This window comes from Anguilla rostrata, chromosome 11, assembly GCF_018555375.3.
Source record: "Anguilla rostrata isolate EN2019 chromosome 11, ASM1855537v3, whole genome shotgun sequence".
Lineage (NCBI taxonomy): Eukaryota > Metazoa > Chordata > Actinopteri > Anguilliformes > Anguillidae > Anguilla > Anguilla rostrata.
Window position 1 is genome coordinate 10,093,023 of NC_057943.1, and position 22,193 is coordinate 10,115,215.

A 22,193-nucleotide genomic window follows, 5' to 3' on the forward strand; every position below is an offset into this window, starting at 1 on the left:
TGAGGCAGTGAGGCACTGAAGATGGCGTGCTGTGGGAGCTGTCTGTGCTGTCAGTGCTGCTGCAGGGAGGGGGAGACCAGGACACCCGAGGAATTGGTATGATGGACGAACGACTTTCTTTTTCTATATATTGATCTCGCTTAAGCTCCTGTCTGTGCAGACGTACGGAGCTGTTAAAATGCTTTATCTAGCCACTTGGTCACAAGGCTCAGAAACCAAGATAGCTGCACCCTCCCTTGGTAGCTAGCTAGCAAACTAGCTAATTTTTATTGCTTGCATGCAAGCATGAGCTAATCTAAGTGTAAATACTTGAACCAACGCACGTGCAAAACTGAAATGTTTTTAACCGCATATTGTCTAACCGGATATTCATCTTTCCGAGAAATATAGCGTGTAAATACAGGTAAATAGTATAATGTTTATTTTAAGCTATTTTACTACTATTTTAGCTATTTGCTAGCGTTGACGCTGATTCGGATTGCTGTCCAGTGAGCTAGTTTAACTAGTTTAACTACTTCTAGCAGCATTTTCCAGTATGCTTACTGAGGTACACTGTTATAGTGTTCGGATACAGTCAGCTGTCACAATGCATAACAGCATCAACAGAGTAGCTTGTGCTAATTTACTAATAAAACGCAAATTATATTACTTTAGGAGGTGAAGCTTGACAAAAGAAAGGGTAGCGAGGAAGCTAGACAGCTGGCACGGGCGATTTGCTTTGTTTTCGCTGATCAATGAAGCTCGCTACCAAGCTAGTGCTGTTCTTTCTGGTGGCTGTAACATTAGTTAGCTATTAGCATCGAAGAGAAATTTGGTCAATTACTGCAGTTAACCAATTAACCATTGATTATTCCTGTTATCTTGTATGCTGGCAAAATGTTTTTTATGGTCGGATTGAGACTTAATTAAAGTTCCTCATGGGTCCAGTATCCTGGACAACCATATTTTAATTTCTAGATCAGGTCTGAGGGTGTATCCCCTCTACCTCGTGCCAGTGCGACTCAGATCACGGGGCGTATTTCCCAGTCCAGCCTGTACTTTCTAATGAGGTTACCACTACATTTATTGATTGATTAAAAAAACTGATGAAATTGTGGAATTCTGTATGCTGTCGTTATATTTTGTGTTACTGCCATTTTAATAATGTTGTAATGAATAATTGATTTGTATTTTGTGGGCTGAATCATGATCTGAATCATGATCGTTAGTTATTATGTATCCTTACAATTTGTTGGAAAGAGACCATCTTACATCCATTTGTTTTCATATCAGGCAATTCTAGGAGAAACCCATGACGAGGAAGATGAAATTCTGCCAAGGAAAGATTATGAGGTGAGGGAATAAACTAGACTAGAGCTAGAATGTGTCAATGGAACTACTAACATGCTGCTTAACTGAGAGTTAGAAATTTAGGCTGTTCCACTCACTTAAAATTATTTTGTAAACCAGTAATTGTTATCATTGTGTCCCATTCATTTGCAATGACTAGAGTTTGCCATGAAACGATTAATGGGATTCTTGTTGTCGCAGAGCCTGGACTACGATAGGTGCATCAATGATCCATATGTTGAGGTTCTGGAGGGAATGAATAATAAGGTAATGCCTGAGTGTGTTTCCATGTACAAAAAGTTCCTGAGTCGTCCACCCAACCTGTGCTGTTTTTATGCTTGAGTACCATCCACCTTTGAACAGTCATGGTTCACTCTGGATTTTTCGCCACTTATTAGAAGACTGTTAATGGTCTTGTTGTAAACTGAGGCACTGTTTTCATAGATTCCTGAGGTTCCATTTTTGGTACATTGTGTATATTTTGAAGTGCACTATTTAATAGATAGTTATTTTTTGCTTATAATAATAATAATAATTACAATATTTAATGAATGTGTATATCCTACATGAAATATAGGACTAATATATTTTGCCATCAGTCATAGTATTTGTCCTGCTTTAACCCAACTTTTGTCCTTCTCCACTGAAGCCCCCCACTATGTATGGTCACTTACAAATTAATAAGACTTAATTAACAAGAATAAAAGTAGTTGTTTTCACATTTTAATCCATTTTATTTCTGTTACCTCTTCCCAAATTAGAAAGCCAAAAAATATGAAGCTGTAAAGTGGATGCTTGTTTTTGCCATAGGAGTAACTATTGGTTTGGTAAGTAATTTTATTAGTTACAAAAATGCAGTGTATATATTTTTATTGATTAAGTACAGCAATGTGTATTTTCAGTTTGTAAACAGTCAATTTTTTAAATGTCAGATACACAGCACTTCTCACAGAGTATGTTTTCCAGAGTCAATTAAAAAATGACAGAAATGAACTAAACAAAATCTTTTTTATAATGGATAAAAAAGGGAGTTTTGGAGGTGGGTTGAATAGATGTACACGCAAGGTCTTAAGTGAGGTTACTTCCCATTTCTTCCATCCATTTGGCATCCAGTCAGATGATTATGTAAAAATACTGCCTCTTTTAGTGTCGACCATTAACGAGTGATAAACCACATTGCATTATATTATAGCCATTTGTCAGAAAGCCTGATCCAGAGCGATGAACAGTGCTGAGTGATACTATCTTTTATGTAGCATTCTAATGAGCATTTTCACTACAGCCTGTTATGGCTTTACAGTCACTCTCTAGAGTAGACCATCGTTTTCCCCCGGTTCGGAAATCCCAATTTGGAAGGCTTGATTTTAGGTCCCTTTCTCTTCTCTATTTACATAAAAATATTATAACACATTCTCAGAGGCCAAGCCTCCTACGTCCACATGTGTGCCAATGGTACTATTTTTTACTCAGTTGGTTCCTCCTCAGATTATGTTCTAAAGTCTCTCCAGGATAGTTTCCTTCTTATTCAAAAAGCATTTACCGATTTACGCCTTACACTTAACAGCTCCAAAATTAAAGTCATATGGTTTGGAAAGAACAACCTCACCTCTGTTCTGCACCCAATAAAAAAAGTTGTGATGGAATAGATCTTGAAGTAATTGCATCCTATAAATATCTAGGAATCATTATCATTTACATTACATTACACCTTTCCAAATTACATTCAAAAGTTAAAACTGGATCAGCTGTCTTTACCATGACCGTTTATCTTTCGCTCACTCTGCCAAACTGACAGTTGTACAAATGAGAGGCTTTACTGGGCTCGTTGAGCTAAATGAGAGTGTTCTTTGCCTTAATCAGACGGTTGTCTTTATAGGTTGGTCTTTTCGTGGATTTTTTCGTCCGACTCTTCACCCAACTGAAGTTTAAGGTGGTGGAAAAATGTATCCTTCCAATGTTTACAAAAGCACACACTGTAATGTATTGTTGGTTGGTAGAAAGTTGGTTTAATAGGCATTTACGTTTTTTTTTTCTGTCTGCTGAAATTGACGCAGGTGGTAATGTGGCATTGTTATGTGCCTGAACTAATGGAGTTGCAGGTTCAAGTCCTGATGGGTGTGGGGAGATAATGGCATCCTCCAAGCAGGTGAATAATGTAACCCCTTTAGCGGCACATTCTTTCTCCTGGTCATACCGTTTCCCTTGACCCCTGTCTGCTAGCTGTGACAGAGTGCACCGAGAAGGGTTGCCTCGCTCTGTCGCTGCTCGAGCTCCTCGCCTTCAACATGACCTTCGTCTTCATCGCCAGTGTTTTAGTTCTCATCGAGGTAAGACGAGCGAAATGTAATACCAGCCAAACGGCATGCAGTCCTGTTTAGCCTGATTCATACTTTTGTCTCATGACTTTTTACACGAATGTCGTTTGACAAAAATGCCTGCGGGGAAGGTTCTGCTGTCTCTGTGGTAACGAGATGGCAAACCGCTGATGTTTACATTTATGGAAAAAAAATTTTGGTAAAATTTTTTCAGAAATACAGGAGGAAAAAATCTACAATTGTTAAAAAAACAACATGAACAGAAAAGAAGGTGTTCCGTCATTTACATAAACCAAACGAGGGAGAAACGAGACGAATATGTTTCAGCTTAGTTATGCAGATGTGTGACATGTTGGATGAAGACAGGCATTTCAGCTATCTTCGAATGTCGGCTAACCAGTTCAATGACTTAATAAACTACATCTGTCAATACTGTTTTTCCTCGTATCTCCTTCCTGTATATCAACACCATTCAAACCCAGAATAAGGAAGTGGAGCAAAAAAAAAAATGTATCCATGACAGTGACTTTCAGTGTTCCATCGGACTGTGCGACACTTTTTTTTCCAGTTGAAAATACGTTGTTTTTGTTCATGCGCAGTTGGCTACTGTCACTGAACGGTGCCTTCTGACCGCTCCTGTCTAGTGTGAGTGTATTTCATCGCTGACCTGCAGCAGGGTGAATGATCCGGATCGCTGACGGCTGCGCCTTCTGCGCCGTCCGTCTGTTCAGCCCGTAGGCCGGAGGATGGCCAGGGACTCCGGAATCGAGCTACCTGCGCCGGGAAGATCCCGTGACGTGCATCTCGCACTCTCCTGGCAAGGCCTGCGGAGGCGCACACCGCCAGTGCCAGAAGGCTTACTGCAGGGGGTCCAGTACACAGGGGATGGTGAGCGCTCGGGGTCATTCTCGCTTGAGCAGTGCTCTCTGCTAATCAGTTGTGTTGCTGAAGGCCATGTGCTGAACATTGCACAGCAGGCCAAGTGCGGCATTGCTCACTGCATGAATTGGCGGGCAGCTTCAGTAACCATAGAAACTGAGGCATTGGTTAATAGTGTATCAGTGTGGGCATTCATTACGGGATATTAGTGTAGGCAGAGAGCTCGGTTATATCGGGCATTGAATTGAGCATGGTCCATAGTGCTGAACATTGCACTTAGCATGGTCCATAGTGCTGAACATTGCACTTAGCATGGTCCATAGTGCTGGGCATTGCAGTTAGCATGGTATATAGTGCTGGGCATTGCATTGCAGTTAGCATAGTCCGTAGTACTGGGCATTGCTCTTAGCATGGGCCACAGTGCTGGTCATTGCAGTTAGCATGGTACATAGTGCAGGCCCATGCTCTGACTGGGTTGCAGGTTCTCATATGTGACTTGTCCTCCGTATCCCAGGTCTGTTCGTGGGGAAGGAGGGGCCTATGATCCATAGCGGAGCCATTGTGGGAGCCGGCCTCCCTCAGGTACACAGACTTTCGGTTCAGTCACACAGTTAAGAGTGACATGTCAATGATCCATTGATACGCAGACAGAACTGTCAATATTTTACACTGGTATGCGATATTTACCATTCATTGAATACTACATTTTTTAAAGTAACATTAGACATCATTTAGGTTGAGATTGGAAACGCATATGTTTTCTGTGTTGTTGTGTTCCAGTTATTAACCTTAAATTCCTTAACACCCTTTCTCTTTCTAGTTCCAGAGCATTACCTTTAAGAGAATCCGCTTCGACTTCCCCTATTTCCGCAGTGACCGGTGAGCACAGCCTCTGGCTTAATGAACAGCCCGTGTACACATAGTGCTGTTTAAACAGGAGTATATTGCAACACATACATTTGTGAAAATAATTCACAGTTCAGGGGTACCTCCCGCTGTCAGCAAACAGTGAGCGTTGCTGAAAAGCGAAAAGATGCATTTCGTGGAGAGGCAGAGAAACTCTAAAAGATAAAATGAACTTTATTTATCACCCATGGGAAATTTTTATAGGACAGCCACTTAAATGCAGAATACTAAGGCCACTGGTGTAGAAACAAGCAGACAGGCCCTGACATGTTGATTAATGTAGCGGTGGCCAGCCCTGGTCCTGGAGAGGCAGCCAGTTGATTACACCGTTACTACACATACTACACAGAAAACGTTTTTTTTAGGATTTGTAGGATGCAAAAATACCAACCAGCCCTCTCATTCCATTGAGTCCCTCAGTGCAGCATAATACTCCTGCGTCTGGTTATCTCTCTACCACCCCATGTTTAAAAACAATGTGTGTGTGTGTGTGTGTGTGTGTGTGTGTGTGTGTGTGTGTATGTGTGTGTATTTTCTGTGCTCTCTTCCTCAGGGACAAAAGGGACTTTGTTTCAGCGGGAGCCGCAGCGGGTGTGGCTGCAGCTTTCGGGGCTCCCATCGGGGGTACCCTCTTCAGCCTGGAGGAGGGCTCCTCTTTCTGGAACCAGGCGCTCACATGGAAAGTGGTGAGTCACCGCTCCTGCCGAGCGGAGAGGAGAGAAGCAGCTGCAGGCTTCGACCGGGGATGAACCGGAGTCTGATCTCATAGCCCACCCGGGGGCGACCATTTTGTACTGCAAACAAGAATGGAATTGCATATATCCATTTGTTTCTTTCCTTTAGGCAGTGTTGCCATTTGAGATGCATTAATGAGGTGTAATGACTGTAAAATAGGAGGGTGTAGCAGGGTTTTACTGACTGAAATGTGAGGGTGGAGTTAGGGTTTGGGTTGTGCTCTACAGGACGGTCAGCCTGTGGGGCAGCTAAATGGCTCACAGCAAAATCTGTGCTGTTCCTTCGAGTGTTCCTCCCTTTCTTTGTCTTACCCTTCTCTCTCTCCCTCTCTCCTCAGCTGTTCTGCTCCATGTCAGCGACCTTCACCCTCAACTTCTTCCGCTCTGGGATCAACTTCAACAAGTGGGGCTCCTTCCAGCTGCCTGGCTTGCTCAACTTTGGAGAGTTTAAGGTCAGACACTGTGTGTACTGACTGAGGTGTGTGTGTGTGTGTGTGTGTGTTTGTGTATGTGTCAGTGCGTGTGTGCGTGTGTATCTCAGAGTGTTAAATGCCATCTGTGTGTGTGTTTGTGCATGTGCGTGTGTTTGTGTGTGTGTGTGTGTGTGTGTGTCTCAGAGTGTTAAATGCCCTCCTGTGTGTGTGTGTGTGTGTGTGCATGTGTGTGTGTGTGTGTGTCAGAGTGTTAAATGCCCTCCTGTGTGTGTGTGTATGTGGGTGTGTGTGTCTCAGAGTGTTAATTGCCCTCCTGTGTGTGTGTGTATGTGTATGTGGGTGTGTGTGTGTGTCTCAGAGTGTTAATTGCCCTCCTGTGTGTGTGTGCGCACACTTCCAGTGTCCAGACGGGGATAAGAACTGCCACCTGTGGACTGCAGTGGACCTGGCCTTCTTTGTGATGATGGGCATCGTGGGGGGGCTCCTGGGTGCTCTCTTCAACTGCATCAACAGAAGGCTGTCCAAGTACCGCATGAGGAACGTGCACCCCAAAGCCCGCTTTGTCAGGTACTGTCCCAAAGCCCAGATCATCAGGTACTGTCCCAAAGCCCAGATCATCAGGTACTGTCCAAAGCGTTCGCAGGTACTGTCCCAAGCCAGTTCATCAGCACTGTCCAAGCCATTCATCAGGTACTGTCCCAAAGCCAGATCACGACTGTCCAAGCCCAGATCATCAGGTACTGTCCCAACCAGTCAGGTACGTCCCAAGCCAGATCATCAGGTACTGTCCCAAAGCCCAGATCATCAGGTACTGTCCCAAAGCCCGCTTTGTCAGGTACTGTCCCAAAGCCCAGATCATCAGGTACTGTCCCAAAGCCCAGATCATCAGGTACTGTCCCAAAGCCCAGATCATCAGGTACTGTCCCAAAGCCAGGTTCATCAGGTACTGTCCCAAAGCCCAGATCATCAGGTACTGTCCCAAAGCCCAGATCATCAGGTACTGTCCCAAAGCCCAGATCATCAGGTTCTGTCCCAAAACCAGATTCATCAGGCACTGTCCCAAAGCCAGGCCATTTTATTAGGCTTTTTTCTGAGGGGGTCTCTCTTTCCTGCTTGTGCTGTCTTGTTTTTGTGATTACATGAGTAGTGGCAGCAGTATTGCATTAATTATGTTTGAACGGTCTTTCCATTTATTTGTTTGCAATGATAAAAAAAAAATAAAGAGAGATGAAGAAGTTCCTGTCTGCATGTGAGGGGCAGTATGGAATTGTGGGATTGCTACCAGAATGAGGCCAGATCAGATGTGGGCGGGGCTCTCCTGTTGTGCTCTTGAGAGTGTCTGAATTGCTTCACTAAATCTTCTGAATGAATACCTTCGATTGTAGCATTTGCAAAGAAGCAGCAGTAACGAATACGTGACGTTTTTGTTGCATGGTCTGATCTGTCCCTCCCTAATCTTGGATACCGGCAGGGTATTGGAGAGCCTGCTGGTCTCCATGGTGACCACGTTGGTGATATTCCTGGCCTCCATGACGCTTGGAGAGTGCCGGGACCTGTTCACCCCCACCACCAACAACACCACCACACTGGTAAGGCTCACCAAGTGCACTACCCCGGAGTTAAGCACACTCTTGACTGGGTTACATGAGAGCACGATTCAAAACGCACTTTATTGACACTTCTTGAAAACTAAACACGAAAACAAACAGCTCACTCTCAGGGTTGTGGACCTTGTACGTTATATGGTTCATAACCTCGGCTTTATAAACAGCCTCTGTGCCAGTTTACACACGGTGGTTGCCAAAGAGGTTGACCCTGTTTAAGCAAACTCTTTTTGCCCTGCCATGTCATCATCAACAGGTGCCAAACCACCATCCAAAAATAGCACAGGTTAACTGAATGCACTCTATACTCCTATATAATTGGACGGTATAATTTCAGAAGTACGTGGTGATTTCTTTTCAGAATATATTTTACTAGAATCTCTTTTTTTACTGTTTTACTTGTTTCTGGTCTGTGCTGTATTTTGATTGAACCCGTTCGTTGTAATAAGTTGCAATAAGTTTGGCCCGTCAGATGTAGTTGTGCAATCACTTGGAAAACTATTGATTGTTTATTTGAATTGATAGATATTGTTTCTCTCACGCATGTTTTTCAGGTGTCGGTCTCTGAGGATGTGAACTCCACCATAAAGCACTTCTTCTGTCCCAATAAGACCTACAACGACATGGCAACTCTGTTCTTTAACCCCCAGGAAGTGGCCATACACCAGCTGTTTCATCAGGATGGTGAGAGATAACACACCTGTGCACACGCACACAGAACAGAACTGAGACACCTGCCACACACCCAACACATGAAGGCACACACACATTACAGATTACCTTATTCAAATCATACACACACACACACATGCGCGCACACATACACACAGTACAGATCTGAGACGCCAAATCACACTGACACACCTAATGCATGTAGGCACACACACCTTACAGGTGACCTTATTCAAATCATGCACACACATAGGCACATATACACACACACACACACACACGCATGTATACACACAAACCCTGCGCTTCCTGACGTCAATGTGCCATTTTGCCGTCAGCGATTGGGTCCATATTTGTCTGATCCTGCTGATCTCGTGAGGTGTCAGAAAGGCCTCCTGTGACCCCCCCTCTCTCCCCCCCCCCATGCTGTCCTTACAGGAACCTTCAGCCCGGTCACTCTCACCATATTCTTTGTGCTGTACTTCCTGCTGGCCTGCTGGACGTACGGCGTCTCGGTGCCCAGCGGCCTCTTCGTCCCCTGCCTGCTCTGTGGCGCCGCCTTCGGGCGCCTGGTGGCCAACGTCCTCAAAGTGTAAGAGCGTCGCTAACGGCGGCGTGGCTGCCGCACAAAGGCCTCTCGTCATATACCATGTGACTCTGGGGTTGACGTGAGCGGTACGCAAGCAGACACGCACGGCAAGAAGGTCCACATGTGCGGCAGTTTTATTGTATCTATTTTTAGGTACGTTTTTCGCTATGAAATAAAATTGCTGCACGTTTTAATCTTTTACCATCCATGCGCTCTTGCTTACCACATGTATCAACACCTCACTGTGTTTAAAAGTGGTATCTGCACACCTGAGAAACATCTTTGCAGGTGCTAACAAGGTTGTGAGTGTGTAACAGTTGCATGTAAGCCAGTGTTTCTTTGTATGTTCATTTTTCTTTTTAAATGTACTCATTTATTTTGTGTTTGTGTGTTTTGGTGTCACATTTACTGCACTACATCTGTTTAATGTGAAAAGTTTGTACAGTATGTATTCATGGGAAATGTAGTTCCGTGTGAGCTAGTGAATGAGTGGGGGAGGATGTCTGCCCGTAGAGGTCACGGGTGGAGACATCCATAGAAGCCTATCCAGCCATTGCTAATCCATTTAGAGTTTAATCTTCTGCTAAATCCAAGTCATTTATTATTCACATTCAGGTATTCTACCAACTAACTATCCATGGGTGCTGTCAAGTAATTATAGCAAACCACAATAATGCACAACCTGCTACAACTGTCTATCAAAGTAAATATTCACAGGGTATTTTAATAATATATATTATTCAATATTATTGCTGGTTAGTGTCCAGTATGCTTATTGTTATTGATAATATTTAAAATGGTAGCACAGTATTGGGTAGTTCAATACATGTATATACGAGTTCAGTGTTTTTACTTTTGCTAAAAGTTAGCACACATTGGACTTAAATGGTCCTGTGGTACTACTGATGTGACCACTGGACTGAGTAGCTCCCTGTCTGGATGCTGTGAGCTCATTAGCGAAGCTCTCACCCCTGCAAGTGGCCTCCTTTTCTCCCCTAACTCCTCCTCCTCCTCGCCCTGTTTCAGGAAGGGTACGTTTTTGGCAGCCGGTCATATACACATAATGGGGCTTTGTTCCCACTTGCAGCAGTATGTCGCTCATATTGTACATCACTGATAGATTCAAGGCCAGTGACTGATGGTACTGTGGTCTACTTGGCGAGCACAGCTCTGCCCATGCCTCTCTAACCTCAGAGCATTCCTTTAATGTTTCTTTCCCACAGTGCCTGGCTGTGCCAGCTCTATAAATCTTTATAAAAAAAGGATTTAGAAAATGGCGTCTTGTTCACCTGTTCTGTCTGTCTCCTCTTCCGCAGAAACATTGGGATTGACATTTATTCCGGGACCTTCGCTCTGATTGGTGCAGCCGCCTTCCTCGGAGGCACCGTCCGCATGACCATCAGCCTAACTGTCATTCTCATCGAATCGACCAATGAGATCACATACGGGCTGCCCATTATGATAACCCTCATGGTAGGTGACCTTATGTTGATTGATTTTCCTTTCTTAAAATGGGACGTGAAACAAACTTGTGGTGTGAGTCAGTTATGATAGGAATATATTTGAGAACTCAAATAACATCAAGGTCCAGATTTGAAATTACTGAATTGTGGGTGCATCGAATCCCACCACCCCATTTCTCAGGTGAGTCTGTATTCCTGATAATGTAGAATTAATTATTTATTTTTGTTTCTTACATATTCTCATGCAGGGTTACTTGATGTAATACATGAGAAATTTTAATGCATCAGAGAATACAACTGCCAAATAAGCACATACAATATATCTCATAAATATATAGACTAGCTCAATGGTATCATTATTAGGTGTTTATTTCTAACGTGCCTACCAGATAGAAGGACTCAATTTCACCAGCATGTGGGGTGTTTGGCAGCATGGATAATAAAACCTTAAAATTAAAATATGACGTTCATATTAGCCTTTTCTTTTCGTAAATTCTAATGACAATGAAATGTTTTTGTGAGTAGGTGAAATCGTTATTTCATGTGTCCGTACCGCTGCACAGTGCTTTGTGAGAGTATCACCGTGTCCGTCGTTCTGATGCAGGTGTCAGTATGAGTCGGTCACGGGGGTCTGTTGTCCTTGTCCGCGCACTCAGGTGGCCAAGTGGACGGGCGATTTCTTCAACATGGGCATCTACGACATCCACATCCTTCTGAAGGGTGTTCCGCTGCTGGAGTGGGAGACCGAGGTGGAGATGGACAAGTGAGAGCGCCCCCTGTTGGCTCCCCTCCTTTATCTCTGGTCCCCATTGGTTCCCCGCTCTTTTAATAAACTCCACACATTCAAGAAATATTAAATCAAAACATTCAATGGCCTTGAAAATTAAGAAGCTTTTGACCTAGGTACTTTTTCAAATAAATGTTACAGTTTTTGTTCAGTTACATGTCCACATAAATAAAGGCCTTAGACGTTATCCTGGATCGTACTACACACTTTAAAATGGAGGAGGTTTTGTCTGCTGTTCAAAGAGCTGGTCCTGGGTATAGCGCTCATTCTGAACCCATCGCTTTAGTGATTGTGGCCGCATGCTGTAGCTTTCTTTACACTCTTTATGTTTCATTGAGTTTGTGTTGGGGGGATGGCTGCTTTTGTGGGGGGAGGGGGGGACCTTGAACAGAGTGGGGAAAGTGTGGGATCACCGCTGCCCTTCTCTCTCAGACTGACGGCCAGCGATATCATGGAGCCCAACCTGACGTACGTGTACCCCCACACTCGCATACAGTCTCTGGTGAGCATCCTGAGGACCACCGTGTACCACGCCTTCCCCGTGGTGACCGAGAACCGGGAGAACGAGAAGGAGTTCATGAAGGGCAACATCCTGGTCAGCAACAACATCCGCTTCAAGGTAACGCCACCCCGTGTCCAGCAGGTGGCGCATGTGCTCCATGCACTGTCCCCTGCACTGCTGAGATGCATGCAGTTACAGTACCACTTCCACACTACAGAGGTTCATGCTGTCATTGCTGAATTTCTGCACTGCATAGATTCGTGTAGGTACTGCTGTGAATGGATTTCATATCACAGAAATAGACGACTAGTATTAGGAGCCCACCTACAATGCTTGTAATTGTTGAGAATTGGTGTGAAAGCGGAATGTGTGTGTGTGTGTGTGTGTGTGTGCCCGTGAGTGTGCCTGTGTGTGTGTGTCTGTGTGTGCGTGTGCGCACGCTTGTGTGTGCGTGTGTGTGTCTGTGTGTGTGTGTGTGTGTGTGTGTGTGTGTATGTGCGCATGTGTTTGCCCGTGAGTGTGTGTGTGTGTGCGCGCGCTTGTGTGTGTGTGTGTAAGTAGTGACCGGACCTTGTCCTCTGCGCTCCTGCAGAAGACCAACGTCCTGACGCGGGCAGGAGAGCAGCGTCGGCGCTGCCAGTCCATGAAGTCGTACCCGTCCAGCGAGCTGCGCAACGTGTGCGACGAGCAGCAGGCCGTGGCCGCGCCCAGCGAGGAGCGCCAGGACATCCTGCAGCAGATGCTGGAGCGCAGGTCTGAGCTCTCGGTCCGGCTGCCGGGCTTCCGGAAAGCTCCACAGTGCTCGGCTGTGTGCTCATTCTCTCTTCATCTCCAGGCATGAGCCCTACCCGAACCTGTACCCGGACCAGTCCCCCAGTGAGGAGTGGACCATGGAGGAGCGCTTCCGACCGCTCACCTTCCACGGCCTCATCCTGCGCTCGCAGCTGGTCAACCTGCTCATCCGCGGCGTGTGCTACGCGGAGAACCAGTCGGTCAGTGTGTCATGAGTCTGAACCAGTCAGTGTGAGATCTGTTAGGCAGAGAAACAGGCAGTCAGTGTGTAATCTGTTATTCAGAGAAACAATTAGTCAGTGTGTAATCTGTTAGGCAGAGAAACAGGCAGTCAGTGTGTAATCTGTTATTCAGAGAAACAGTCCATCAGTTTGTGATCTGTTAATGAGAGGAACTGTCAGTCAGTATGTGTTTTTTTCACACAGTCAGTATGTAATCTGATAGACAGAGAAATATTTTTATGCAGAGAAAGTTCTGTAACCCTTTAAATGTGCCTCTGTGTGTGTGTGTGTGTGTGTGCGTGCGTGCGTGTGTTTGTTTGTGTGCGTGTACGTGTGCAGAGTGCCACTCAGCCCCGGCTGTCCTACGCTGAGATGACGGAGGACTATCCCCGCTTCCCAGACATCCATGACCTGGACCTGGCCCTGCTCAATCCACGCATGATCGTAGTGAGTCCCATCTCCCAATGCTGCTCACCAAAACACCAGGCCAGGGTGCTTCTGCTGGACCCACTCTCACTATTATGCTTGTTTGCACGCCGTGGGGAAAGAGCGCTTACACCTGTAAGATGGATAGCTTGGATTCCAGTTACATCACTGCAGCTCTTACTTACTTACTGAATAAGTTTAGCTGTGTGAATTGGGTAATCCATATGCTCAAAGTAAGCAGCATGCGTTCAATGATTAGGTGAAAAAGAATTTGTTATATCTGAAAAATTTTCTTCTCTTTGTGCATTTTACCCTGTTTTGAGGAAGTGTGTCATTGGCTCTTGTGTTTTAGGATGTGACCCCATACATGAACCCGAGCCCCTACACGGTCTCTCCGAACACGCACGTGTCCCAGGTGTTCAACCTGTTCAGGACCATGGGTTTACGGCACCTGCCTGTGGTCAACGCCGTGGGAGAGGTACGTCTTTCTGTGGAGAGAGTGTGGCTGTACATCTGTGGAGAGTTTGCCTGTGGGGCGTGTGTCTGAGTAGAGCGTGTCTGTACATCTGTGGAGGGTTTGTCTGTGGGGAGCGTGTCTGTACATCTGTGGAGAGTTTGTCTGTGGAGAGCGTGTCTGTACATCTGTGGAGAGTTTGCCTGTGGGGCGTGTGTCTGTGGAGAGCGTGTCTGTACATCTGTGGAGAGCATGTCTGTATATTTGCTGTGATGTAGTCCAAAGACTCAAACTACACGCTTGCTACTCAGGTGACTCTGTCCAAATACTGGAGTTTTTCTTCTTGAATTCCTTGTCAGATTTGCAGTTGAGGCTGATCAGAGGATGATTTGAAAGCTTTTGCCTTAAAGCGGTGATTTCTGGTAGCTGTATGTCTGCAGTATTCAGGACTCTGCGCTTGGCTTGATGGTCTGTTTATCACCTCTGAACACACCGTTCAGGCACTGGTTTCTAGAGCTCGTTAGGGCTGCACGCGTGGCGGTAGCGCTGCGTTTGGAGTGACCCTGCTTGTGGCCCTCTTTCAGATCGTGGGAATAATCACCAGACACAACCTGACCCACGAGTTCCTGCTGGCCAAACTCCGGCAGCACTACATCACCATATGAGGACCGACCGAGCCCACCAGTCACCCGCCAGTCAGAATCAGAAGCACTCCTCCGGCCCGGACCCAAACCAGCCGGCCCTGACCCAAACCAGCCGGCCCTGACCCAAACCAGCCGGCCCTGACCCAAACCGGCCGGCCCTGACCCAAACCAGCCGGCCCCGCCACGCTCTCCCGAACTCCAGCCATTCCCGCCGTCCGCCACACCTCAAGTAACACACACTAAACACAGGGAGGATCCAGGAGGTTCCAGAGAACGGGAACTCTCCGAGTGACCAGCTGTCTTTCAGTTTCCATGAAAGGGAGAAAAGCTTTTCCTTTGACCCAATCCCTCCAAGCACCACAGTGAAAGGAGGCATTAAGTTCAGTAATTCCATGCTTTATCAAATATGCTTTACAAACTATACTGTAGCACTTTTATTTTGAGATTTTAATATGTTGGGGTTTTTTTATTGGTGTATATTTATGTGTATATTTATCTTGCACTAAAACCATTTTAAACCAGGACCTGTCCAGCCAAGGTTTGTGAAATGTTTTGTTTCACTTTGTTGAAAGGTCAGAAGTGATCGAAGAACCCACTGAAATGTTTATGAGTCAGTAATGTGCCATTGTAGGTAGATGGAGAGTCAGGCATTGCACTTGTCTGTTCAGTGCCTATATGTTATTGGACAGACATTTAGACCAGCTGCTGATTGCTCTGTGCTGTGGGGAAAACCACTTATATGAATTCCATTTGTGGGCAGGGGCCATTTTGAGTGTTTCTTTTGTACCGGTTTTATTCCTTTTCAAATTTTGTTACTGTGATCAAAGATCAAAATAAGAAAATCAATTTATTTAACAGTTTGCTTACCTTGTCATAAACTGGAAGATATGTGTTCTCAGTGCTTCTAAACCTTTGTGGGAGCAATGTGAAGTCAATTGTATTATTTTCTTTATTTCTTTTTGCACACTTAACAAATGCAGAGGGCTGCTCGTCATACGTAACTGACATTGTAGTCACTGGAAGGACTTTGGCGAGTGGGGCCAGTTTTTGGGACCGTGTGTGTGTTTTGTAACCCGTGGCATTGTGGAAGGACACGCGTATCTCTTCCGCCGTTGGAATCCCGTAAGGCCCTACTTGAGATTGGTGGCATCGCGCCCTTGTCAAATATGTGACCCCCAGGCACTTTGAGGCCGCGCCAGTTAGACGCAGTAGAGTTTGGAAATGGGCAGCGCGCGCTAGGAATTCTACTCGCTGCGAAGGATCCAGACTGAGAAGCGTCTCCTTTCTAGAGGGACAGATGAGGATAGTGCTGTACCAATCAGGTGACCAATGGAAGGATGCAGAATAACTTGTTTATTTATATTCTGAAGCATTTACTTTTGCGGGCATTGTGCTTACAGTATGCGTAATATTTAAGGAATAAGTTTTATTGTGTACATTTTTAATATGTTTTGCTATGAATTGAACTGGGGTGTTCTTTTAGTGTGTCATCAGTAGTGTGAGATACAGATCAAATCAAAGGTTACATCATGGATAGCTATTGCACATTGCGAGCAGAGGCAGTTTAGACGTTACAAATATGTCTCATCTCACGACCACATTTATCTGTTTAGTATCTGTTATTGTGAGGAAAGTTAAAATGGCAGGTTCTGCAGTATGTAGACTTACCTTAAAGCCTACGTGTTATTTTCAGTATTGGAGACCACAGGAATGTTTTGCCCAAAGACGGTGTGACCTGCCTGTCATTGTGGAGGCTGAGCTTTGGTGACCTCACAGAGAGAGAGGGAGGGAGAGAGAGAGAGAGTAAGATGGGGACCAGGCTTGCAATGCCTTAGATTAGTTTCTCAGACAAAGCTGCTCCTTTGTTTGAGTGTAAAAAAGAAAAGGCGTTGTCTGTCTAATTAAATGAATAAACTGTGAGGGGGTGAGCTGGAAGGCTGGTTTGGCCGTTTGTAATTAGATTTCTCTCGCGCCCAGCAGAGCGCCGGACGGGCAGGCGGCGCAGCGACAGGCCGCGTGGCGCGGCTGCGTGACGCGCCCCGACGTGGCTGACCGACACGGAAACGCTTGAGGCGTGCGGCACGTCCTCGTTTTCCGCTCGTGAATAACCATGGGGAGGCCGGCGCGCTCAGGCGGTAATTAAGGGGGCCGCTTTTTCCCTCGGTGGAAAAAAAAGTTCAGGGCACGACGGTGCCTCCTGGCTTCTCTCTCTACCTCTCTCTCTCTCTCTCCCTGCACCTGGGAACACCTGTGACCCCGGACCCCCCCCCCCCTCCCGAATCCCGCTGACAGACCGCGACATCTAATCTGCGCTTGTGAGCGCATCGCTCTGAGTCACCTGTAGGGGGCTTTCAGCCCGTAGCAGCTATCCCTGTTAGCACAGTGTGTTATAGTCTTCACTCACTGAGCGCAGTGCAGCCGTCTCTGCCCCTTTAGCACAGTGTGTTATAGTCTTCACTCACTGAGCGCAGTGCAGCCGTCTCTGCCCCTTTAGCACAGTGTGTTATAGTCTTCACTCACTGAGCGCAGTTCAGCCGTCTCTGTCCCCTTTAGCACAGTGTGTTATAGTCTTCACTGAGCTCAGTTCAGCCGTCTCTGTCCCTTTAGCACAGTGTGTTATACTCTTCACTCACTGAGCGCAGTTCAGCCGTCTCTGTCCCCTTTAGCACAGTGTGTTATAGTCTTCACTGAGCGCAGTGCAGCCGTCTCTGTCCCCTTTAGCACAGTGTGTTATAGTCTTCACTGAGCTCAGTTCAGCCGTCTCTATCCCCTTTAGCACAGTGTGTTATAGTCTTCACTCACTGAGCGCAGTTCAGCCGTCTCTGTCCCCTTTAGCACAGTGTGTTATAGTCTTCACTCACTGAGCGCAGTTCAGCCGTCTCTGTCCCCTTTAGCACAGTGTGTTATAGTCTTCACTGAGCGCAGTTCAGCCGTCTCTATCCCCTTCAGCACAGTGTGTTATAGTCTTCACTCACTGAGCGCAGTGCAGCCGTCTCTGTCCCCTTTAGCACAGTGTGTTATAGTCTTCACTGAGCGCAGTTCAGCCGTCTCTGTCCCCTTTAGCACAGTGTGTTATAGTCTTCACTGAGCGCAGTTCAGCCGTCTCTATCCCCTTCAGCACAGTGTGTTATAGTCTTCACTGAGCGCAGTTCAGCCGTCTCTGTCCCTTTAGCACAGTGTGTTATAGTCTTCACTGAGCGCAGTGCAGCCGTCTCTGTCCCCTTTAGCACAGTGTGTTATAGTCTTCACTGAGCGCAGTGCAGCCGTCTCTGCCCCTTTAGCACAGTGTGTTATAGTCTTCACTCACTGAGCGCAGTTCAGCCGTCTCTGTCCCCTTTAGCACAGTGTGTTATAGTCTTCACTCACTGAGCGCAGTGCAGCCATCTCTGTCCCCTTTAGCACAGTGTGTTATAGTCTTCACTGAGCGCAGTGCAGCCGTCTCTGTCCCCTTTAGCACAGTGTGTTATAGTCTTCACTGAGCGCAGTTCAGCCGTCTCTCTCCCCTTTAGCACAGTGTGTTATAGTCTTCACTGAGCGCAGTTCAGCCGTCTCTGTCCCCTTTAGCACAGTGTGTTATAGTCTTCACTGAGCGCAGTTCAGCCGTCTCTGTCCCCTTTAGCACAGTGTGTTATAGTCTTCACTGAGCGCAGTTCAGCCGTCTCTGTCCTCTTTAGCACAGTGTGTTATAGTCTTCACTGAGCGCAGTTCAGCCGTCTCTGTCCCCTTTAGCACAGTGTGTTATAGTCTTCACTCACTGAGCGCAGTTCAGCCGTCTCTGTCCCCTTTAGCACAGTGTGTTATAGTCTTCACTGAGCGCAGTTCAGCCGTCTCTATCCGCTTTAGCACAGTGTGTTATAGTCTTCACTGAGCTCGGTTCAGCCGTCTCTGCCCTCTTTAGCACAGTGTGTTATAGTCTTCACTCACTGAGCGCAGTGCAGCCGTCTCTGTCCCCTTTAGCACAGTGTGTTATAGTCTTCACTGAGCGCAGTTCAGCCGTCTCTGTCCCCTTTAGCACAGTGTGTTATAGTCTTCACTCACTGAGCGCAGTGCAGCCGTCTCTGTCCCCTTTAGCACAGTGTGTTATAGTCTTCACTCAGCGCAGTGCAGCCGTCTCTGCCCCCTTTAGCACAGTGTGTTATAGTCTTCACTCACTGAGCGCAGTTCAGCCGTCTCTGTCCTCTTTAGCACAGTGTGTTATAGTCTTCACTCACTGAGCGCAGTGCAGCCGTCTTTGTCCCCTTTAGCACAGTGTGTTATAGTCTTCACTCACTGAGCGCAGTGCAGCCGTCTCTGTGCCCTTTAGCACAGTGTGTTATAGTCTTCACTCACTGAGCGCAGTGCAGCCGTCTCTGTCCCCTTTAGCACAGTGTGTTATAGTCTTCACTCACTGAGCTCAGTGCAGCCGTCTCTGTCCCCTTTAGCACAGTGTGTTATAGTCTTCACTCAGCGCAGTGCAGCCGTCTCTGTGCCCTTTAGCACAGTGTGTTATAGTCTTCACTTACTGAGCGCAGTTCAGCCATCTCTGTCCCCTTTAGCACAGTGTGTTATAGTCTTCACTCACTGAGCGCAGTGCAGCCGTCTCTGTCCCCTTCAGCACAGTGTGTTATAGTCTTCACTCACTGAGCTCAGTTCAGCCGTTCCTCCAGAGGCCATGGCCTCATCAGGCCACAGCTGTTCCGTCCCTTCGGTCCAGTGCCCCAGACGGTCCCGTTTTTAATCGCTGTAAAGTGTTTCGCTTCGGCGCGGAGCCATAAAATGTGCAGTAAAATGCCGCGCCGGTTTTGCCACTCCCCCCCCCCCCCCCCGCACCTTGGCAACAAACGCACGCTGTTGACATAATTTTTTGGCTGCTATTTTTGGTGGCGATCCTCGTGCACCTGTTGTTTTCTCGAACCTGGGACTTTCTAATCATTAATGTAGTGTTGCCTGATACACTCCTAGATATTAAATACACCTGTGAAAGAAAAGAAAAAAAAACACAATTATGAAGTTGAAATATGTGTTTGAATTCTTGTTTTCCTCATATATACTTATATAGCGAGTTTTAATAGAAGTTTGGGAGAGGGGGTGACTTGGACAACATGGGGGTCTTTAGAACAATGTGTGAAGTGTCACTGAAGTTGAGCAAATGACATGGAAAAATGAATTCTGGCCAACTTTATATGAAGTACACTGGCACTCGCTCACTGGCAATGGATTCTACAATGTGACAGGGTCATGTTTTCGAGTCCTTGCTTATGTGAGTATGAAATGCTGGCAGCATCTAAGACATCAGTGACAAATCTGCCCTTTTTCTGAATGTGGGTTTGGTCTCTTCACCGAAAGGTTGAAAATCACTACCTACGAATCTTTTATATTTTAACGGTATTCCTAAATATTTTGTTGAACTACAGAGGGAGGTGGAATATTTGTGCATTTCGGTGTGCTTGTAATTAAAGGCGTCTCTTAGCTTTGACTTCTACCATGTCAGTCAACCAAATTCCCAATTTAAAGTTTTTTTATTTGTTTTTTTATTTGTTCATAATACAGCCCATTATTGGATGAACAGTGCATTATCACTGAACTGGATATTGTAATAACTTAAGGTCACTTGTATGAAGTCTGTATTTCCCTTTGCAGATACGCTGAGCTTGAAAAGGACCACAGTCCTGTACTAACAGATGGAACAGGTTTTATCACTTTTGAAACTGCATTGAAATAAAGCCATACATTCCTTAACTGTGCTGCATCCCTGTAATGTTTTAAATCTGAGACTGCGAAAAATAGCTTTTCTTTTTTAAATCTATGAGGGTATGTTATGTGGTAAGAATATGATGCCAATGAGAAACGAGAAATGAGGAATTATTTTACATACAACAGTAATATATATGGCAGACAAAATTCAAGCTGTACAATTGTAAAACATGACACATACTTGCTCATATTGATTATTACAACTTATGTACATGATGGAATAATCACGGGTAGCAACAACCAAACGCAAACTTATTACGGGTATAAAAAAAGCTTTTGTTGTTGTTATTATTATTGTTCTTGTTGTAATTATTGTTATTATTATTCAACTCCACTAGTTATAAGAATTATCTGATATTTTTACAAACTCAAGAGAAATTGTCTCACATCTGAGGGCCCATTAGTTCATGACCAAATTTTTTTTTCTCCGACTGAAGCATGAAAGAATCCAGAATTCATGTGGTTACAAAGATGCATGGAGTCCTGTCGTCTTTCAGACAAGTGAATTTTGCTTACAGGCAGGTTGTGTGATTTTTGCAGTAAATTTAAGTTCTGCATGCTCACAAACAAAAATGTGGAAAAGCCTGTTGGAAGCCATCTTTCACTTCATGCTTGACTTTCGTATTGTTCACTTGTGTCTTTCAGAGAAGGAAGTTACAATCTTTTCCGTCCTGCTCATTGAGGTTTTTGCCACAAAGAAATTGCCTGTTGACCCTCTATATGTTTGTGTCGTGTAAACGTTTCTTGCACGCAGCCATTCTTGGCTATGTGAGGTTTGCTGCACCTATAGTCCTGGCAAATAACCAAAAATTCCTACATGCAAAGCAGGCAGATTCAGTGAGATATTTTGGCTTTTCACAGCTGTGCCAGTCATATGAATATGTCCCTAAGTTACTCACAGCCATTGCAGCACATGGATCTGTATGCTAGCCGTTCTTCTGCATTTTACTACATCACTTTAAAATTGTGCAGCCACTCCAGTCTGATTGGAACGCGGCGGGTATGAAAACATTCTTGCCTTTGCGGCGTCTCTATTTGACTGCAAGGCCTTGTTGAGTGCGTATAATTATGAGGGGAATTCACTTGACTGGTGCCTGCAGAAGTGTTTGAACGCAGACGGAGGAGCGCTACCATCGCTGAGCGTTGGCGACAGCGTCTTGCCCCCCCCCCCCCCCCCAGGGTGAGGATGAGAGCTGTGTCATGTCTGGTTCTGTGCTGAGGGAAAGGCGGCTGGCGTGGACGCTGACGTGTCTCTGGAACTGATCCGAGCGGGCGGGGGCCGGGGGGCCGGGGGGCCGGGGGGCGGGCGACGGTCTCCGTAGCACCGCGCGTGGCAACCCCTTCCGCTGCACTCTAATTAGAAGGGATGAGCTGAGAGAAGAGCGCTCTTCTCCCCCCTGTGCGTCTGGCGCACGCATGGGTATTCATGTAGACGGCAAACACCAACGGTAATTTGTGGAGTGCACATCAAGGTGTTGGGGGTGGCGAGACAGGTGTTTCCGTAAGGACAGTGGGCTACATTAATCTTTTTTCTCTCTCTATTACTGTGTTCCTGGCTTAACCTGCTTAAAGGTGTTCGATCTAATAAGGACTATCTGTACTGGGGAGTAAAATAAGGGAAGTCATTCCAATAGCCAGTGTAGTGTCTCATCATTAGATGACTAATGCCAGCACTTTCAAATAATGCTGAATACAGGTGGTGACAATTT

General features: G+C 45.9%; 1 protein-coding gene across 1 annotated transcript; it reads left to right on the top strand.

Annotated features, from left to right (window-relative positions):
* Positions 1-3: 3 nt before the first annotated feature.
* On the top strand, positions 4-20,469 carry clcn6 (chloride channel 6). Its single transcript, XM_064300252.1, has 23 exons — positions 4-96; positions 1,273-1,332; positions 1,531-1,596; positions 2,091-2,156; positions 3,206-3,272; positions 3,550-3,696; positions 4,467-4,532; positions 5,029-5,105; positions 5,344-5,402; positions 5,983-6,115; positions 6,502-6,615; positions 6,998-7,164; positions 8,069-8,186; positions 8,756-8,885; positions 9,312-9,465; positions 10,779-10,935; positions 11,582-11,688; positions 12,145-12,331; positions 12,807-12,967; positions 13,050-13,206; positions 13,567-13,674; positions 14,006-14,131; positions 14,692-20,469. Exons 1-23 carry the CDS (start codon positions 22-24, stop codon positions 14,770-14,772), a joined length of 2,583 nt encoding a protein of 860 aa, XP_064156322.1. The 5' UTR covers positions 4-21; the 3' UTR covers positions 14,773-20,469.
* The last annotated feature ends 1,724 nt before the right edge of the window (positions 20,470-22,193 follow it).